The sequence below is a fragment of the Hemicordylus capensis genome, chromosome 2 (genome assembly GCF_027244095.1).
Source record: "Hemicordylus capensis ecotype Gifberg chromosome 2, rHemCap1.1.pri, whole genome shotgun sequence".
In the NCBI taxonomy this organism is placed as follows: Eukaryota; Metazoa; Chordata; class Lepidosauria; order Squamata; family Cordylidae; genus Hemicordylus; species Hemicordylus capensis.
Genome location: NC_069658.1, coordinates 109,958,261 through 109,979,421, shown reverse-complemented (window position 1 = coordinate 109,979,421; position 21,161 = coordinate 109,958,261). Strand labels below are relative to the sequence as shown.

Genomic DNA, 21,161 nt, shown 5'->3' with positions numbered 1-21,161 from the left:
GGTGAGAGAGAGAGAATGGAGCAGTCTTGGTGGGTGAGAGAGAGAGAATGGAGCAGTCTTGGTGGGCGAGAGAGAGAGAGAGAGAGAGAGAGAGAATGGAGCAGTCTTGGTGGGCGAGAGAGAGAGAGAGAGAGAGAGAGAGAGAGAGAATGGAGCAGTCTTGGTGGGCGAGAGAGAGAGAGAGAGAGAATGGAGCAGTCTTGGTGGGCGAGAGAGAGAGAGAGAGAGAATGGAGCAGTCTTGGTGGGCGAGAGAGAGAGAGAGAGAGAATGGAGCAGTCTTGGTGGGCGAGAGAGAGAGAGAGAATGGAGCAGTCTTGGTGGGCGAGAGAGAGAGAGAGAGAATGGAGCAGTCTTGGTGGGCGAGAGAGAGAGAGAGAGAATGGAGCAGTCTTGGTGGGCGAGAGAGAGAGAGAATGGAGCAGTCTTGGTGGGCGAGAGAGAGAGAGAGTATGAATGGAGCAATCTTGATGAGAGAGAGTCCGTTCCCCGTTGTTTTGGAGGTCCCCGTTGTTCCAGAGGTTCCCGTTCTCCTCCTGACACTAACAGCTTTCCCTCCCCATCCCTCGGCAACACTTTCTCTCCCTGCCAGGCTCCATCCGTCCCTGCCATTTTTGCCCGCCCCCGCCACTGGGGTCCCTCGTGGGGCCACTGTCCACCGCTGCCTCCTACCCCATCCACCCCCCCCCCCCAATTCCAGTCACCGTGGAGCTGAGGAGATGCCCCAGGGCTATTTCCCCTTCCTCCCCCTGCTGCTTAACACCCCCCCCCCAAAAATTCCAGCCACTGTGCGGCTGAGGAGATGGTGGCGGGGATTCGGGTGTCCTTCCCTACCCTCCCCCGTGGTGGCGCACAGTGACAGAATTCAGAGCGACGCTCAGGCCTGCGATTTGGCCCAGCGTCACTTTCCAACTGCAAGTCACGCCTGTGCAGTTAAGTTAAGTGCCTCGCAGTTGGGAAGCAACACTGGACCAAATGGCAGACCCGAGTGTCGCTCTGATTTCTGCCTCTGCTGCTGTGGGGGAGGGTAAAGAAGAACACCGTCACTCCTTCAGCCATCTCCTCGGCCGCACAATGGCTGGAATTTGGGGAGGGGGGTTAAGCAGCAGGGGGAGGAAGGGGAAAAAGCCCTGGGGGCCAGGAAAAAAGGCCTCGCTGGCTGCATGCAGCCCCCGGGCCTTATGTTGTGCAGGCCTGTTCTATACCATGGTGGTGGTTCAAAAACAGGTAAAAAGGCTTCTCATCAAGTGACTTCTTTAGGGATAACAATAGAGATGAATTAAAGGAGAAATTTTCTTACTTCTTATTTTTGCAATTTTACACAGACAAGGAAATTAGTTGAACTGTTGTATAGACTAATGTAACTATTTCAGATGAATCACATTTCAGACTCCTCACTTTCTCCGCACATAAACTGATCTCTGATTCATTCCTTTTGTCTTGAACCTATCGTTCCTGAAATTTATCTTCTGAACTTGAGGCTGATCAAAGGTAGCTTGTTTTATAGTGAATGACATATGTTGCAAAGGGCAGAGTAGTGCCTTATCTGAATATTCTTTACATTGAATTATGTGTGAAATGTAGTATGAATGGACTAGTTTATGAATGGGAAATGAAAAGCAAAGAGCATGTATAGATAAATCTGTTACAAAGGTTTGATGTTTCTCCAAACCAAAATATGTTTTTTGTATGATTAGGATCATACACATTCAATGCTGTATCAGGGAAACAGTTTTACTTTTGGTGCAAGTTCCACAAGTTAGCTATGGATTGTATAAAGAAACATTTCCTTTTTTGTATGTCCTGAATATACTATCAATTTCATGAGAAAGCTTGACATTCTAGTATTATGATAATTACTAGGAGAAAATCTTATTCCACTGTCTTCCTAATATTATGAATCTTTACGGTTTCCCTCTTAGTCATCTTTATTGAGGTTCAATAAAACAGTAACTCTACACTACCCTTATCACACGTTGATCTCAGTGTCAGTGAATTCTGAAATGTTGAGGAGACAAGACTTCTCTTTGTAGAAAAAGTTTAAACATTTAAGTATATATTGAACACTTAATTATAGTTTCACCAAAAAGACTTTGTTGTAGGTTAGATATTTCTGCTAATTTCCAAAAAGATAACTAACTTTTAAAACAAAATCACATTATAGACTAGTAGTAAGCTGTAACTTCTAACAAATCTAGCTGAATTCTTTCCTGCTCAGAGATGTTTGCTTCTATGGATGATGACCAATAAGAGAGGCTGTAGTGGCTGCTGATCATGCAGATATATTTAATATTGGAATATTTATAATAAGCAATCAATTGACAGGCAAATAGGCAATCTAATTTTGTCAATTAAGTTCCCTCCCACCCTATTTCTCATTTTAGGTTTCTTGCCACTGTTTCCAGGCTTGTTTTCTCTTTGGCTGTGTATATAACAAGCATCACAGTATTATGCTGAAAGCAGCCATATTGTGGGTGGGACTGTATTTTTAAAAACTCTCTCCATACCAAGACTTGTACAGCATTAGATATCACCACTCAGTCCTGGAATGTAAATGGAGAGAATAGGGTATCACTCTGTGATACATCTAGTTAGGCTTGAAATTCCACACTTTTCATTTTAGAAATTAACTTAGAAAAGTTCTTCAGAGAGATCTAAGAAACCCAGGTGATAAAAAGCAAGCTATAAAGTCAGATACCTCTTTCCCATAATTGAAAAGCCACAGCCAGACTTATTGTCAGCAGTAGTGGGGGTGGGGTGAATGTACCATCTCCTATTGCCTACTTCTGCTGTTTTAATAAATTGGCAAGGCATGTCTTTCCCCAAATATTGTTAGTGAAACTGCTCCAGGGTAATTTGCGAACACCCCAATATCTGCCTTTGGGCTTATATGGGGGAAATTAGCTAAGAAAGGAACAGTTTCACTTTAGTTTTAATTTGCACAAAGTTGTGCACTCAGGAAATGATTGGACTGAAACAAGATTCAAGTTTCAACAATAAAAAGAAGATATTTATTGTAGGGAGGGGTACAGAGAAGAGAGATAGAGAAAGCAATATTACTATCAAAAATATGTTTAACTGCAATGAGGCGTCTTAGCTCAGATTTCTCATTGTGTAAGTTCCCAGGCAGACAAGAGAAAGAGGCTTTTTAGAGAAGGAGGTGGTTGGATTTAAGAAACGGGAATAGAGTGAGTTTGGGCCCAGTCAGGGGCAAAGGCTCATATCATCTGGTCTGGACGAAGGGCTCCGGGAACCACCGATGAACTTCGTTTTTCAGGAACAGATTGGGCCAAGGCAGGTGCAAATAAAGGTTGAAGGGTTTAGTCGGTGGAGGTGAATCCAGGAGGGTGCTTCCTCCATGGAACCAGCTTCCTATGTTAGTGAGTAAGACTGGGCAGATCAGGCAGGCAAGAAAGCCGATCTGGAGAGTGGCACTAAGTACTGAACACAGCCTTGCGTGTTGGTCTTTGGACAGTAAATTGCCCCAAAAGCTGCTGGTATCTCTAAGGTAGCTGGTGTATAGAGAGCACAAACATCACAAGGAGCACACTGGATTTTGTAACTAGGACTTCTTATACCCAAATAAATATCCTCAAGGCACATTCCAAGTGGCCTTTTTTGTCGGAGAGGTGTGTTGGGTAGAACCAGCAAGGATCCCATAGCTGATCTTTCTTCTTGAGTGTAGCAATGTGGGAATTGCCGAGGTATGCCAAGGCTTTTGTCATGAAAGCAGAGTGCATAGACGTGAGAAGAGAAATTATCAGTACTTTTAATTGGTGCATCTCTTAGGTCTGTATCACTAACTCAGCTTCTTTTGTGAAGGGGGAGATTTACCTCTGCAAGCTTTTTCTGTGTTCTTCCTGTCGATGTAATTAGCTCATTAGCTGGCTGCTTATCCTTTGCGAAAGGAGGGGAGGGGAGGCGGTTCACTCAGAGGGCAGAGTGGCCTTGACAGAGGGTTAACCTGCTTTTAGTTAACTTCTGGGGTCTACTTAAGATGTCCCAGCATTAAGGAGGGTGTGTATCTGGTCCCCTTTACAATTTGCTTGTTAGGATACAAATCTAGGGGCAACTGGCCCTCTGTCACCACATGACCTGTCCCCATGTGCTATAAACGGAGAGCTCATGATACTGTGAGGCACATAGAGCTCATAGAGAGTGAGATCTCCAGGCTTGAAGACTCAAACACAAATGAGGGGGCTCCTGGGAGCTGACAGAAAAGTGTTACTGGCAACAATACCTCCAAGCCACCCTAAGATACCAACAGTAGCAAAGGCTAAAGAACTGAACCATAGACACACTTTGCAGTAAGAAAATAATCTCCAAATCTCTCTTCCAGAAGGAAGTGGAAATTTGGCATTTTAGACATATCACATGTAGGGGAGCAGGGTTTGATGTATCCTAATATGCAGTTCAAACTCAGGCAGGGAATGAGTGAAATCTAAGTGATCTGTTTGATGACTTTGACTACGTTCACTCTCTTCATATTTTAGCCAGATAAATAATCTCCTATGAAGTCATTAACAGTCTGCAAGTGATAGACTGCTTTGTCTCAATCCAAGAGACAACAATTGTAGTATGCCTTTCCAGAAAGAAGGATCTCACAGGGGACTGTCCCTAGGATAGTTGCTAAGCTTGGTTGGGAAAAATCTCACCATTCTTAGTGTACTGTAGCTGATCATCTGGGAGGGGGCTTATTTGGATACATTCAGAAGAGAGACAAAGTAGTTTAGAGGCCAAACCAGACATACCTTTAAAAAAAACATTGTTGGACCTTGCATGTTTAGGGAGGGTTGTGAAGGGGGAACCCCAGTCTAGATTGGGATTGTGGCATAAGAGAGGGGGAATGTGGTTGAGGATGTGACAAAGCACCTGCCATTGTCCTGATCCAGATTGAGATCCTTGGCCACATTACTTTTTGTCCTGAGGAGGACCATCTTGAGAACTTTATGTCAGTGACACTTATCACCTATGCTCGGAAGTATGGATTGTTAGCATTGCAGATTGGATGGTGCATTATCTGCTATTTTATTTACTGTATGGTTATGCTTCAATTGATGAGAGGGTAGAAGTTGTATAATATATTGAATTGTAATTACAGTTTGTTTGACTTTTCCTCCTCAAAGATGTAGACTTGTCTCTTTCAAATTTAATATCTAATTGTCATTCTCACAAAATATAATTTTGAGGTATGAATAATTTTGTTTATAATTTTACTTCAAATGATGCATATTAAGAAATATTCCTTTAAAATGTTCTTGTGAATGTTCAAAATGATGAAATCATCTTGAAATAGCTGAATATAATTCCCATGTTTGGCCATTTTAGGAATCTCTTAAGTTCTCTTCAATTAGGTTTCTTAGCAATATATACATCCATTAAGGAGGATATGTTTTTAGGGTGTGTTTTTAAAAAAGCTTTTAATATCACTGTCAGTCCAATGTATATCTTTTGCACAATCTGTTAAAGAATCACTTTTCCCCATGTACTGATTACAGATTGAAAATCTGTTTACTTCATACATACAATGTGATGAATGCTCTAACAGATTTTTCTATTTAAATTGCCCGTACAATCTGCCATTTATGGTGGCATAAACAGAAAACACACCTGTTCAGCTTCTTATCTCACATTTCTGATATATTGTGCAATGTATCAGCAAGCTGGAAATGTAACATATCTGAACTAGTTACCTAAAATATGTGAAAGACAACATTAGGCCAATTCAGAGTGTAACCTTGGTTTATGTTACTTAATTATGGTTAGTTTGGTCATCATCCTACTTTGTTCAGTCAACAAACCATAGTTAATTTAGAGCCAAAAAAACAGAATTTGAAACCACAGTTTGAAATTGTTTTCTTAATTGTGCTTTCTCATTACCTATGAACATAGAATTCTGATTTGTACTGTTCACCATCCTTTCTTGTTCTATTACTTTGCCCTCATAGCACATCCAACTACAGAGTTGCTAGTCTAGATCAGCTTTGCAACAAACTTGCTCTAAGCTGCAACCCACTCTCAACCCACTCTGCAACCCACACTGGCACTCTCTGAAAAAATTTAGCTGATCCCTTTGCCTAGCATTAGCGTTTTGTACCCCTCTCCTCATGAGTTTTGATCAGGGAAATGAACAACAATTAATCCTTTAATAATGAATAAGTTATTCCTTATTCATTGAATAAGTTTCTCCTGAATAAGTTTCTTTTTTAAATCGACATCTTAGCACTTTGTTTTGAAGTTCACAGTGTTAACAAACAGGTTTTTCAGGGTACTGGGAAAGAAACAGTTAATTATTTCTTGGTGAACATCTGTAGAAGGAGGAGGAGATGGATGTAATTGAGAGTGTGCTTTGTTCTTGGTCATGCCAAGAACAGCTTCCACATCCCTGTGTCATGGTCAATGTTAAGACTTTAGCTGATGCAGTAATTACTTTTCCACGAGTCCGGTAGGACTGAGGAGTTTGGGAGAGAATCTGGAGTTTCCTGAGAACAGTGGAAGGAATAACTCAAACAAACTGAAATACTAGAATATATTACAAGCTGTGACACAGTTTACTCTGCATATCTTTTAATTATTTTCAGAGTAGCTGGGAAAAGCCAAATTTTCCATTTATTTTTAAAACTTACGTAATAGTGATGCTACAATGCATAGTAGAGAATTAGAACAGGTGTTTCTGTTTAGTTTTCCAAGTACACCTCCACATAGTATTTGGGTATTTCATGAGCCCCAGCATACTGAAATTTGTAGTTTTCCAGCATTTTTTGGTCTGGCTATGTCCATTGCTAAATATTTTTTGAAATATTAAAAGATTAACAAGCTTGACTTGCATTTTTCAGCGGATATCATGGTAAAGTTATCTGGAAGATGGGTGTCAGATGTTTGGACAGGGGGCGCAATTTCAGTGCTTGCCCTAGGCGCTATTTTCCCTAGATATGCCTCTGCCCATTCCTCCTTGTTCCCCCTTCCTGCAACCTCACATGGTTGAGATCCTGCCCGTACATCCCCTAGGAAGCTGCTATTATTTGTATACTGCTTTTCAACAAAAGGTTCTCAAAGCAGTTTACATAAAACTATATTCTACAATACATATTTTTAATATATGGATTTTACATAGAGCTGCATTTTACAGTTCACAAGCTGTATGTACTTTGGTGCTAGACCAGTTTTTCCCTAGAATTGGATTCCTGGACTGGGCCATTCTTTATGTGGGCTTGCTGCATGCTAACGCCTGTACCTAACTGCCTCGGAAATTCCATTCTCCCTTCCGCTGACTATTGTATGAAGAGTGCCTTAATTCTGAAACAGTGTCCATCTGGCACCTTTGGGCTTTCCTAATGAAACAGCAAATAAAGGGCAAATATAAACCTGCTCTTGTACATACATTCCCCCCGCTTCTCTAACTGCATTCAATTCCAACATTCAATAGCCACCTGGCTAACCCATTCTCTACCCTCTACCCCTCCCTATCTTTTGCTGGGAGTTGCCTTCACTCTCTGCACAACTGAGATCACACTCAGGTTGCCAGATACCACATGTTTACATTGTGCCTTTGCTTTATACTAAAATAAACTTTATTTTCAAAAGCTTTGCTTCTGAGTCTGTTTGCTTCTCTGAGGTATCCTAACACCTTGTCTCTCTCTGGAATGCAGTCTGTTCATTATTCATGCTTGCATGTTTTGGTCTCAAGCATAGGTACAGAGATGAGCAGTGTACACATGTTCCAGCAAGTGTGGTAACAACTGTAATCAGTTATGGTGCCAATCCTGGATTATTAAACAAAATATGGTTAAAATAAACCACAACTTCAATTGCATATGAATTGACCAATTATGTTTAACATGTTCTGAATCTGGATGTTAGTTTTAATTGTTGTTTTTCTTTCAAGGAGTTCAGAGCAGTGTACATAGTTCTTTGTATCATCACAACAACTCTGTGAGGTAGATTTGGTTGAGGGATAAGCATGGACCCAAAGTGGCTCACTGAGCTTCATAGCTGAACAAACATTTGAAATCTAGGCTCTCCAGTCCTAGTCCAGTGATCTAACCAATACACCATGTGGGCTCTTATTTTTAAATACAGTAATTGATAAATTAGTTATGATGTAGAAGTAAAAGAGGTAGGAGATCCGGCGTCAAGGAGGAGGATTTTAACATTGGTAGCCTGAGCCTAATGTGAGACCATTCCAACTGCAGTAGTACAAGCTTGTCTGCTGCAGTTAAAGTGGTTGTCTGTCCTGAGCAAATTGGTAGAATCATGCACTCTGCCAACTTTCCTATACTATTTATATTGCTCCAAAGTCACCATATATCCTAGATACTGCAAATGGATCACTGCTGAATAGGCAACTCTGTACCAGCAGGCCTTTGCAAACTATGTGAAAACTATTGCCAGCGAAAAACTCCATATATATATTTATACCGCCAATCCAGAAAGGTTCAAGGCAGTTTGCCAATCCATTGTTCACTTGTTCCAGTATGAAGACTTTTCTGCTGCCTAACACAGCTCAGGATAGGTTTGCAACATTGTGTTGGGATGGGGATTGGGGATGGGGATTGGGGAGGGACGCGAGGGGGCCCAGGGTTGTGGCCATCTAGGAGCGGGGTTTATCTTTTAAAAAAAACAACTTTTAAGGCCAGCAATGAGAGGTGGCGGCATGGGACGACAGCAAGAGCTCTCCCAACTCCCAAATGATGAATGGCTGCTGCTTTGCTTCCTTGAGAAGAAAACAAGAAAGCATACCCTGCTAAATGGGCAAAGAGGCACCTTTTACCGTGGTGATTCTCTTTATTTAGCAGGGGGAGAGTAACTGACCCTATCCATCCCCCAGCACAGTACTTCCAGTGACTGTTGCTGGTGTGTGTCTTAAGTTTCTTTTTAGAATGTGAGCCCTTTGGGGACAGGGAGCCATCTTATTTGCTTGTTATTTCTCTTTGACTTATCTCGCTTTGCATGTAATGCGTCTATCTCATATATCAGTTTCACCTTTTAATTTGCATTACTAAAATTAATGAACTTTTGCACGATATTCTAATTTTTCGAGTTTCACCTGTAGATATCGTCGCAGAATATAGGCTGTTCCCAGTAAAGCTGCTTTTTGTAATTGGCTGATGGTGATTTCTGTGACCCCTATGGTGTTGAGGTACTCTTCAAGGTCTTTTGGAACTGCCCCTAGGGCGCCAATTACCAGTGGGATTATTTTGGTCTTTTTCTGCCACAGCCTTTCAACCTTTCAATTTCAATTTGTAGATCTTTGTATTTGGTGATTTTTTCTATTACTTTTTCTTCTATTCTGCTCTCCCAGGGTATTGCTATGTCGGTTATTTTGACTTGTTTTTCTTTCTTCTCGACTACAGTTATATCTGGTGTATTGTGTGGCAGATGTTTGTCTGTTTGTAGTCGGAAGTCCCATAATATTTTTACATCTTCATTTTCTACCACTTTTTCAATTTGATGGTCCCACCAATGTTTGGCTACAGGTAGCTTGTATTTTTTGCAGATGTTCCAGTGTATCATCCCTGCTACCTTGTCAAGCCTTTGTAGTCAGTCTGTGCAATCTTTTTACAACAGCTGATTAGGTGGTCCACTGTTTCATCTGCTTCTTTACAAAGGCGGCACTTGCTGTTTGTTGTGGATTTTTCAACTTTTGCTCTTATTGCATTTGTTCTTAGTGCCTGTTCTTGCGCAGCCAGTATTAAACCCTCTGTTTCTTTCTTCAAGTTGCCATTCTTAAGCCATTGCCAGGTCTTGGTGATGTCTGGTTTTCCACTTATATTGTACAAATATTGACCATGCAGGTGCTTATTTCTCCATTTTTCTGCTCGGTTCTTGACTTGTTCTTTCTTGTAGGCCTGCTTTCTTTCATTGGTGTTGAATAGTTTTGCGTTATTGACCATTTGAAGTGCATCTTCTTCACTGTCCTTGATATATTCTTCAAGGCCTCTTTTCTCCTCCTCTACTGTTTGATGGACTTGCAGCATTCCTCTTCCACCTGAGCTGCGAGGGAGATATAGCCTATCAACATCACTGCGGGGGTGCAAAGCATGATTGATGGTCATTATCATCATCATCATCATCATCATCATCATCACCTTGCGTCCCGAACAGAACAAGCACTTTCCCCTGAAAATGAAGGATGTCCCGAATAATGCGGGACTGTTGGTAATGCTACCTCAGGATGATGCTACAAATGTAGTTTTATTTGAAGTGAGAGCTATGTGTGGTTAATAAACTTAATATCTGAGGTCATTAAGACAATATAAACTCATTAGAAGCTATAAGAAAAGGAAAAAAGCTGATATGTTAAAATGTACATTGTGACAATTCTAATATACTTTCTGTAAGTTTGTAGGCAGATTTACAACAGAAATCATTCTCAAAACTGCTGGGAATAGTAAAATTAATTGATCTGATTCTGCAGAAGTCATGCCAAACAACATTTGGGTTAGCTGGATAAGATCTCATTTTTTTCTTTCAAAGTATGAATTTTTTTTTAAAAGGCAAGATATTTGTGGAAGAGTTACAAGCTTGTGCTAATCTGTTGTAAAAGGCTTTTAAAGGTACAAGTCAGTATCAAAGAGAAGAGAAGAAATATAGTGGTGACTGTTTTGCACAGTCCAATTAGAGTGCCAGAAACATATAATTGAAAAGCACTTAAGAAGCGCTTGGAATATTATTCATCCTGTGGATGCACAGATACATAGTTTCCCCCCTGCCAATCCCTAAAGTGGTACAAGTAATAGATTGTTTGCAGGCCTGCTTCGTATTTACTAGTTCAATTCTCTTTAATGCTAATGTCTGAATAATAATGATCTCTGATAATATTTATTCTATATTTCTATTGCACATCGTAAATCTGGACATGAATTCCAGAGTAATTTTGTTTGCTGTGACTTTTACAAGTACCATGTAGCAGAATGACTAGGGTAAATGATGGTGTTAACTACATTTTTCAATTAAATTTCTGAGAGCTTGGCATCTAAATTTAGGACAAAAGACCATCAATTTGTCTTGTGAGCCACTTTTTTCCTGGAGAGAACTAACTAATATTGAAGGGCAATCTGATTTAACTAACTGCACTTAATGATCAGAGTACTCAACAGACAAGCAATTATGATATCCAGTTATTGCCTGATTGTTTGGAAGTTCAAGCCATGGTTTGAGTTTTAACTGCTGCATTGGCACAACTCATGTTTTGGCATGTGAACTGAGTCTTCAGCTACTACAATATTAGTTTTTCCCTTCATATGTAGTGTACCTTGTTAAAAAAAACACCAAACAGTGGATAATCTGAATTGCTCACTGAGGAGTGACCATCCAGGAGAATTTACATATTTATCCAGTTCAAAAACAAGCACTATTGAATATATTACTATTACCAGGAATCTGCTACCTTTTGTTGTGAATTTTAAAGTCTTGCCTCACTTAGATAGTGACCACTTCCCGCTCCTCCTCCAACTGGTGCCCTTTGTCCAACAGTTACACCTGGAGACTCACTACACTCCCAATATTCTACCGAGGGCCAAGGCAGATGCCCTGCCAAATGGACACTCCAGCTTAATCAACCAATAAAGGAATTGCTTGCAGTGGAACTGTTCCTGAGCTACCAGCAAGACCTCACATCAGTGGCTCCGACCCTTGTCCCTCTGGAGACATACAAGGATTTAGTGCATGAGCTCCAAAAACATTTAATCGGGAAAGCTGACTACACTCCAAAGCTGCCTGGGTGCCCATCCAAACCCTAGTTTGAGAAGGACTGTATAGAAGCCAGGAAAGCCCTTATATCTGCCTACCTCACCTGCAAAAGCTAGTACAGGAGCAGTCGCCAGGGAGGGCCCATCACACCTCAAGCAGAGGCGTATCTAGGGAAAATAGACACTACTGAAAACACCAAGCCACAGAAGTGCATTCACCCTTGTGTGCTGACATGCTCTTCCCTCTGCCGTTTTGGAAGGCAAATACAGGAAGATCCCAGTCATAGGAAGTTTCTGCCTTTGTGACAGTGGGGAGGTCAAAACTACTGAAAGTGTTCTCCTCTCCTGCCCCTTTTATAAAGACAGCTGTGGCAAGCTTATGCTCCCACTACTCCTCAGGTATCTGGGTCACCCCAGTCAAGACTACACCATTATTCTACTCTTGGATGACAACTGGACTTTCACGTATAACACTGCCAGGTTCTGCCCAGCAGTGTGCAAGATCTGCCGGACCTTGACTACCACCTCATAATCAATGTAGCAGATTTTAGCTACTGTATTCTATCTGACTTCTCTGCCTCAGTTAGTTGCCTTACTTACATCTTAGCTTTTGTGTCCTATATCTTAAATATTTTATGCATATGCCACCTCAGGGCACAGCAGGAAATGACTTGCTTAGCAAGCATGAGGTTGCAGGTTCAAATCCCCGCTGGTATGTTTCCCAGACTAGCACCTGTATCAGGCAGCAGTGATATAGGAAGATGCTGAAAGGCATCATCTCATACTGCATGGGAAATGGCAATGGTAAACCCTTCTTGTATTCTGCCAAAGAAAAACCACAGGGCTCTGTGGTCTCCAAGAGCTGACACCCACTCAAGGGCACATTTTACCTTACCTATTTTACTTATGAAGTTGCCCATTTTTAATCGCTATCTTACTGTCTTCCTTACAATATTAGAATAATATTTCATAGTACAATAATTGGTTTATACTTTTATTCTATAATTGCTATAGTAACTATAGTCATATAGTATAATTATAGAATGACAATCATTACACAATTGTCTCATAATTTGCCTTATCAATATTATTATAATGTAATCTGTAACTCTATCACACTTTTTTGCTTTTATCCTGTGCTGGTCTGAGACCGTAATAAAAATGATTTGATTTGATTTAATATCTTATCTTACATAAACATGCTTCACAATTTGCTAGCACCTAACCTATCAAACCAATTCAGAATTGGCTGCATATGCCTAAATAGAAAATGTGTCTCATAAAGTGCCTGATTACTTTATTTACAGGTTCAGCAAGTGCAAACTGTGCAGCAGGTACAACATGTGTACCCAGCCCAGGTTCAGTATGTGGAGGGAAGTGACACAGTCTACACAAATGGAGCTATGTAAGTCAAAATTGTCTTTTATTTCTTTATCCAGATAGTATATGTGGTCAAACATAAATATTGCTTTCCCTTTAAAAGTTACAAAATCCTGCATAAAGTTATCTAAAGATAAAAATTTTCACTGCATAAAATTTAAAATGCTGTTCTTGTAGAATCAGTTATTATCATTCATAGGAGAAATACGAGTAACATTACTTTACTACTACTACTACTACTACTACTACTACGGATATTTATATACTGCTCTTCAACCAAAGTTCACCAAGCAGTTTACATAAAAAAAAACCCCACACCACATAAATAAGATGGTCCCCTGTCCCCAAAAGGCTCACAATCTAAAAAGAAACATAAGGTAAACACCAGTGACAACCACTGGAGGAATGCTGTGCTGGGGTTGGATAGGGCCAGTTGCTCTCCCCGTGCTAAATATAAGAGAATCACCACTTTAACAGGTGTCCTTTTGCTCAGTTAGCAGGGGTTCACCTTATTGGGAGTATTACAGAATGTTTTGCAAAATAGAAATATTTGGGCTGTCATAATGTTAGCATCTCCAATTCTGCACTACTGTTTGCATATTTAAGTGAAGAGACACCTTTTAAAAGTGGTGATTTTCTTTATTGAGCGGGGGAGAGCAACTGGCCTTATTCATCCCAGCACAGCATCCCTCCAGTGCCTATTGACGGTGCCTATCTTACGTTTCTTTTTAGATTGTGAGCCCTTTAGGGACAGGGATCCATCTTTATTTATTTTTTATTTCTCTATGTAAACCACTTAGGAAACCTTTGTGTGTGTGTGTGTGTGTGTGTGTGTGTGTGTGTGTGTGTGTGTGTGTGTGTATATATATATCTGTTTGGAATTCAGCTGGTCTGGCAGGGGGGTGGCTTTAAGGGGGGGTAGTACTTACCCCTCCCGCCGCTTTTCCCCCTCCGGCGCTCGACTTATTAGCAAAGTTTTTAGAGCGGCAGAGTTCCTCCCTGACACCCCTGCCCGCATCGTTGTCTTGAAGAAGGAGAAGAGACGGGCGCATGCATGGTGCCAACTTTTCCTTCTTCAAGACAACGATGGGGGCAGGGGCAGCAGGGAGGAACTCTGCTGCCCCCAAAACTTTGCTAATAAGTCGAGCGCCGGAGGGGGAAAAGCAGCGGGAGGGTTAAGTACTACTCCCCACTCCCTTAAAGCCACACTCCCCCCAGTGCCGGACCGTGCCTCCATGGTTCCGTGCACACCCCTATCATCGTAGTATTACTGAAGAGGAGACTATAGCTCATTGGTAGAGCACATGCTTTGGATGCAGAGTTTTCCAGGTTCAATCTCTGGAGTTTCCAAGTAAAATAATCTCAGATAGCAGGACTGGGAAAGATGTCTGCTTGAGATGGTGGTGGCCTGTTGCCAGTTCGGTCAGTCAGTACCTAGATGGACCAGTGGTACAAGGCAGCTTAGTATATTAATTAAAATCAATGGCCTTAAGTATGAAAACTCATGCACAGGATTGGGAGCATGTGTGGAAATAGAAGAGAGGGTGACCCAAATATCTATCTAGCTATTCATTCATTCATTCCGGAACAAATGGAGGTCTGTTTTCAGAACTAATGGTGGCAGCCATTTTTTGTGGGGGCAACAATATTATTTAACTCACCCTGTCCCATGGTGATGTTGTGTTGCAGAGAATGGTTTAAAAGTCACCACAAGAAGGTATCTATTTTTACATTAAAAACTTTAAATGAATTAAATAAAAACAGGGGGAAAAGATTTTCCCCCCCTACTGTATTGTTTGAGGTATGATAAAGTAATCAGTATTAGCAGTTGTTTCTTGGCTTTTGTATATTGGCATTATAATCTAAGTTGAAATTTTTTTTAAGGTTTCAGAGTAGTAATTATACTATATGTGTGTGGAAAGCACAGAATTAAGATGTTCATAAAATCAAACTTTTAAGTCCTATTTTATTGTAAAGTTTATTTTTAATATCAGAATTTCTGTTCCTGAAGTTCCATTCACACTTCTCTTCTTTAATTACATTCTCCTGTGTACAAGTCCCTTCCTAGTCACTGTATTCTCTACAACATGACATGATATGGTGTGGGTAGAGTAATACTACCAAATTTTTTTGGTACAAATTTTGTACAGCCACCTACTCAAACTCAATTCTTCTCTTTTTCTGCATATGCTTTATTGCCAATTCCACCTCTTCATTTCTGAATTCTCTATGTCCAGGAATATATGATTATCTTCTTGTCATCTTGTTCCAGGCATATATGTTTTTTTCCTGTCAAAGCTGTTTCATAGTTTTTTATTCCCCCCCCCTACATGTAAAGCTCATTTTCTCCCTACACATTTTGTAGGCATAGACATGCAGTCAGCATGTTACCTGTGATGAGCACACATTCATACTTGATTGTGTGCGTGTTCAGCCAAAAACAACTCCATGTGACACTGAATGCTTTACGTGCAGATAGCAATGCTTTTTCCTGCATGGAGAAATATGTAACATGAAACTACCCTCACTAGAGGTGTTAACCTCTAGACAAGGACCCAGTGAAGATAGCAGCTTTATTCCCTCTGTTTTCTTTTTGATGCTCTATCCCTGCTGATAGTAATTATGGTTAGGTAGTGGTTGGGTTGCATCTTGAGGATGTGGCAGGTGTTCATTTTCCCTACTAGGTGAAGCTTATTATTACATAAACTTGGTAATTTTTGTTTGCTTTTAAAGACCCAATGCCTGAACAACTGGCAATATAAATAGTTTGTGCCATATGACATAGCTGTGAACTGTTCTAAAGACAGAGTTAAGTAAACACTCCAGAGTAGCAAGATATTTCCTTTAATGTGGGATTTGTGCCTTAAAGTAAAGAATTTTAGCCACTCCTGTAGCTATGCGATGTTCCTGTGTGAACATCTCTTCAGCAAGTGAGGGTTTGGCAACAGGTAAATACTGTATTTTAGTCAGCTGTTTCTGTACATTATAGATCTGTGACCTTACAGAATCTTGATTCACGTCCCAGCAGAGGTAGATTCTTAACAGGTTGAAACTTTTGGATTGGTTATCTATGTTGTGCCCCTACTATGTACTTCTTCCAGATGAATGTATCTTTGACTTATGTCATCTGCACAGCATACAGAAATAAATGCATGTTGCCCATGTAATTACAACTCAATTGAGTAGAAAAGGAGTTAAATTACAGTTTTAGTTATATAGTGATAGATATTCAGCACTAGGTCTTTGGCACTGCAGTAATCATGTGTGCCATGGGCTTATTTCTTCTACTGCCCTCCTTCTAGTTGTTTTCTTCATTCCTTAAACATGCTACAGAAGCTATGTTGTTCTTTTATTTTTTCCATATTCCCACACTTTTCCAGTATAAATTAATTTCCCTCTATTTAGGAAGAACAAATCCCAAACATATTAGCTTGCATACAAAGTTGTTCTTGCACTTTTATTTGAGCAAAAGTGGGCAGTTGAACTCCCCCTCCTCCCTATAGCAGTGCCCCCACAAAGCATCTCCAGAGAGTCACGGGACCCATTGCAATGGCATGGGATTGGGGAATGGGGAGCTTCAGCAGGAAGGGGAAACTAGCAGGAATCACCCACTCTTGTACAACTGGAAATGCCTTTTATTTGCACAAGAGCAACTTGGGATCCAAGCAATCTCTTGGAACAAAATTATTTTTAAAGGTGAAGGTTGTGTGTGTGTGTGTGTGTGTGTGTGTGTGTATGAGAGATATTGTTTAATTCCACAAAAATCATGATAAACTGTTTTAAAGCAAGAAAATATATACTTTTCTACAGTGGTCTTAGCTATAGGTGTATCATATTTATTGAATTCTAATATATTATCCAAGAACAATATTTTTAGAAGGCTGTTCACATATGGGAAACAGAAATATTTTTCAAAACTGTATCTCAAATAAATAGATTGCAAAGTTAATAACAAAAATGGTATGAACGGTTTTTTGAATCGAGGTTCTTCTTTGCTTTAGCTTTTTATAGCAATTAGACTATCTTTAAGTGAAAAATAATCCCTCAAATAACTAGAAGAAAATTAATTGCAAGGAACAGCCTGTCTTTGGTGAAGTGAAATCTATCTGTAAAGTAGTTCTGAAATGAAAAAGCAACTCTTGCACAGGGAGATCAGTGTGCTGAAGGTAAATGCAGCCTGTTGAATGAATAGATGAAAGGAAATTCAGGGTCTCATTCAGCTCAGGTACATGCTGAGGCAAGATGAGATGGCAGGAGTACTAATTTATGAAAGGCGACGGATCATTGTCTTGACATTTTACATAGAACCTAGTAGAATCAGCTGGGAATAAATCTATGTGTGGGTGTGTGCCATGTGCATACCACCCTTGAAACTTCAGAAAATATGAGGATTTACCCTTTCAGTGCCATATTGTTTAGTTGGAATTGGTGTTACCTTAATTTTTTCCAGGGAGAAACATCAGATTGCTGTGAAAGATCTTGATCAAATAGAAATAGTAACAGTATCTTTTGTCCTTCTGTAATGTTACAGGTTCTGTATAGGTTACAGAGTAATCGGCCCAGTTCCTATATCCCCCTACTTGTGTTTTCTATAGGGCTTGTTAGGTTTGAAGAATCCCAGTTTTCACTTTGCCCCCCACAAAGTACCTTTTATATCCCTCATACATTCATACTGTATATGTTGGCAAACATTTATAGTACTTTTAATGCTTAGGGCTTTAATGCTCTAAACAAATCCATCTTTTCTACCTCTAAATGTACATCAACCATCTATTGTATCTCCTTTTAGGATATTTTTGCATCTGTGCTCAAAGCATTTGAAGATCATTTCACTGAGACTTAGAAAATAGTTTGTTTGATAATGTATGAACTTGTGTTGATTTTCAATTAGCAAAGGGTGTGGCCTCTTTTAGCACATTGGGTCCAAAGATGTGTGAATAGATGGATGCTCATGCAACAGGATTTTTGTGCCTAGTGCACCTCTCCCCCCCCACCCGAGAAGCTTTCCTGTCCATCATTCCTGAATGTCTCCTGGCCCTCAGGAGAAACTTTGCAGGGAAGGCACAGAGGGTTGCAGTGGCGAGGAATTGGAGGGAATGTTGCTTTGCACAAGTGTCCTTCCACATTAGTTTCTCTGATCCAACTCACTGAGAGTTTAACTACCTGCTTCTACTCTGTTTTGGTTTCTTCTTTGTAATAAATATTTTATAGCCTTTGAGGAGCAGGTAAGTTTGTCTTATATGAGATAGGAACTATAAAGTACTTTGAACACTGAAAAATGCTGTGAGAAATTGTTCATAATATTTAATTTGGCTGCAGCTGTTATATACTCCACAGTTAACATGTTGAATCTCTCTAGTAAAGGTATACATATGAACATTTTCCCCCTTTTTCTTTTCCTCAAGACGAACAACTACGTATCCTTATACAGAAACTCAGATGTACAGCCAAAACACTGGGGGGAACTACTTTGATACCCAAGGAAGTTCTGCACAGGTGACAACAGTGGTCTCTTCTCATAGTATGGTGGGCACTGGAGGCATTCAGATGGGTGTCACTGGAGGACAGCTCATCAGCAGCACTGGAGGTACATACCTGATTGGCAATTCAATGGAAAACTCTGGCCATTCAGTGACCCACACAACACGAGCCTCTCCAGCTACAGTAAGTAGTTCAAATTATTATGCATGTTTGCAGTTAGATGCTTGGAAAAGCTTTTCTCTTTCCATCATGCTTGTTTTCAGTAAAAGAAACCATGTTTAATGAAGGCACAATCCACTTAGCATTGTTTTTGTGCTATTTCAATTCATTTCAGTGTACCTTGCACAAGAGCATTGAAATGAATCAAAGCTATACAGCAATAGGACTCAGTGGATTTTGCACCAAATAATTTACAGCCACCGTGCAAAAGAAATTCAGTAGTTCCATAGTCTTCCTGAATGTTATTCAGGTTTATAAGAAAAGACGCATGCTTACAAATTGTTTTCTCCCAGAGTTGGTGTTTATGTATTTCCTCTTACAATAAATATAATTGTGAAGTTCAATTAAAATAGAAACACAAATTCTGTCACTTGAGTTTTGTGTTTCGTATATGTATTTCAGAAATGGCCACTGTTTAAGTGGAGGATGTTCTCATGACCATATCGGGGTGGGCTGAAGGGAAGACAAGATCCTACCTTCCTGCTCCCAGATAATCAGCCTCCTTTTGGCTCTGCAGCACACATTCCCACAGTGGCATCCTCCAGAGCTGAAATCAGGAGCTGGGGCCTCCAGCTGTTGTACAATGTTTTATGTGAGCAGCACAGAGGCAGCCCTTAGTTCAGAAACAGCTCCCCTCTCCCTGGCCCAGCTTTCCACCTGACTCTATGGTTGACATAGGCCTGGGAACAGTTTAAAAAACGCTGGCAGCAGACAACCAACACAAAAGGCAAGACAGGCTCCATTTTAGTCCTACCTCACTTTTAACCTGGGTAGAGAATCTGGGCTACCCAACTTTGAAACTGCTGGATTGGGAGGACTGCTGCTCTAGTTGACCACAGGTTTCTAGATTAACCCCCTCTTGCCCAGGAATCTGTGGTCATGAGAACAGGCTCTTGGTCTTATTCTATACATGATTGTCATCCCTGGTTTAGTTTTCTTTTTGTTCATAGTAGCAACAAGAGTGGTACGTATAATCTTGGTAGCACAGCTTAAGCATGAGCAAGCATTTCATTATATGAAGATGTATTTTAAGCAAATGGGAGAAAGGTGTGCATTGCAGAGATTAGCAACCATGTAAAATTGGACCCCACTTTTTAGAATTTGGAATTCCTTATTTTTTAAAAAGGGCACGCACTATTTTGGAGTAGTTCTTTATTGGGTGGTCTTAATATACATTTTTCCTCTTGCAAACAATTATTCTTTAATGGTTCTAGAGGGTGGAAAGTAAAATTGAATAGAACATATGGAACACTGACTGGCATACAGACTAACAAAACACTTGTACAGATATGTTGCATTAGTGCAAGGCTGTTGTGCTGCTACCTAGTTGTGCTAAGTCTGGAGGTTGTGTTCTAGGCTGGTGTTGCACCAGCGCAAACCTGTTTGGACTTGCACAACAAGGTGTGCAACCCATGGCACACCTCATATGCTTTGTAGAGAGCTTTGGCTTTGCACAGCCATGCAGTTTTCTTGCACTAGTGCATCTTTGCTCATTGCACAGGGTGTGCAAGTTTACCCTGTGTTACTGGTACAAAACTAGTCTAGAATGCAAGCTCCCAACTTAATGGAAGTGGGTAACGCTATATGTTTGCACTAGCACAGTATTAGTCTGGATGCACAGAGGTCTTTGTATTTTGGCTAGGAGTGGCAAGTCTGAAGTCCGCAAACTTTACACATAAAAATGTTTGGGCATTAATATAGGAGAAATGGTATTCTCCATTTCCCAAATATTTAAAATCGGATTTGGTCCCCCTTAATTTGGGAAGCATTGTGATTTTCTTTATTAATTGCTTTAAGTCTTTTAAGTCTGCTGGTTCCTAAATATAAATTTATATTGTGGGTGCATATCACTTCCTCTTTTAGCTATAGAACTAGAGTGACTTTGATTAAGAAAGAAAAACATATCTCAGTTGGGATTTTTAAACAAGTTTTAGAACTGTGGGGCTTAGCATATATTCATCAACTGCTCTATGTGGCAATATCCATAATTGTTTCATGTACCATCTGTTTTGGCAAATTAAAAGTGATTGAAAATTGCAGGGTTTGCAAGAAGTAGAAACTTTTCAGCAGCTTGTGTGCTTTTTAGTATTATGAATAATTGGTGTTAAAATGACAAAAGAATGGCTAGCAAATTCAAATTTCATATTTGTTTCCATAATGTGAATTACTGTCACTGTTTTGAATGGCATTAATTATTGTACTATTTTGCATTATTATTTTTGTATCAACAAAACCAGATTTTCCCCATAGTACATGACAAGTCATGACAGAATGAAAAATAAAGGATCTGGATCGTGATCCGTTGCATTCATAAAGAAATGGGTTCTGTGCCTGCGCAGGGACCTTGCAGGCAGACTAACTAGCTCCTCGAGACACCCACTTCACCCAGCAT

General features: G+C 40.3%; 1 protein-coding gene across 5 annotated transcripts in view; it reads left to right on the top strand.

Moving 5' to 3' along the window:
- Window positions 1-21,161, top strand: part of RFX3 (regulatory factor X3) — a 306,542-nt gene that overhangs the window by 148,487 nt on the left and 136,894 nt on the right. For all 5 annotated transcript variants that reach the window (XM_053292401.1, XM_053292402.1, XM_053292400.1 and 2 more), the window contains 2 exons: window positions 12,997-13,094; window positions 18,475-18,733. In XM_053292401.1, coding sequence (XP_053148376.1) covers window positions 12,997-13,094; window positions 18,475-18,733 — 357 coding nt within the window. The remainder of the gene's footprint in view (window positions 1-12,996; window positions 13,095-18,474; window positions 18,734-21,161) is intronic.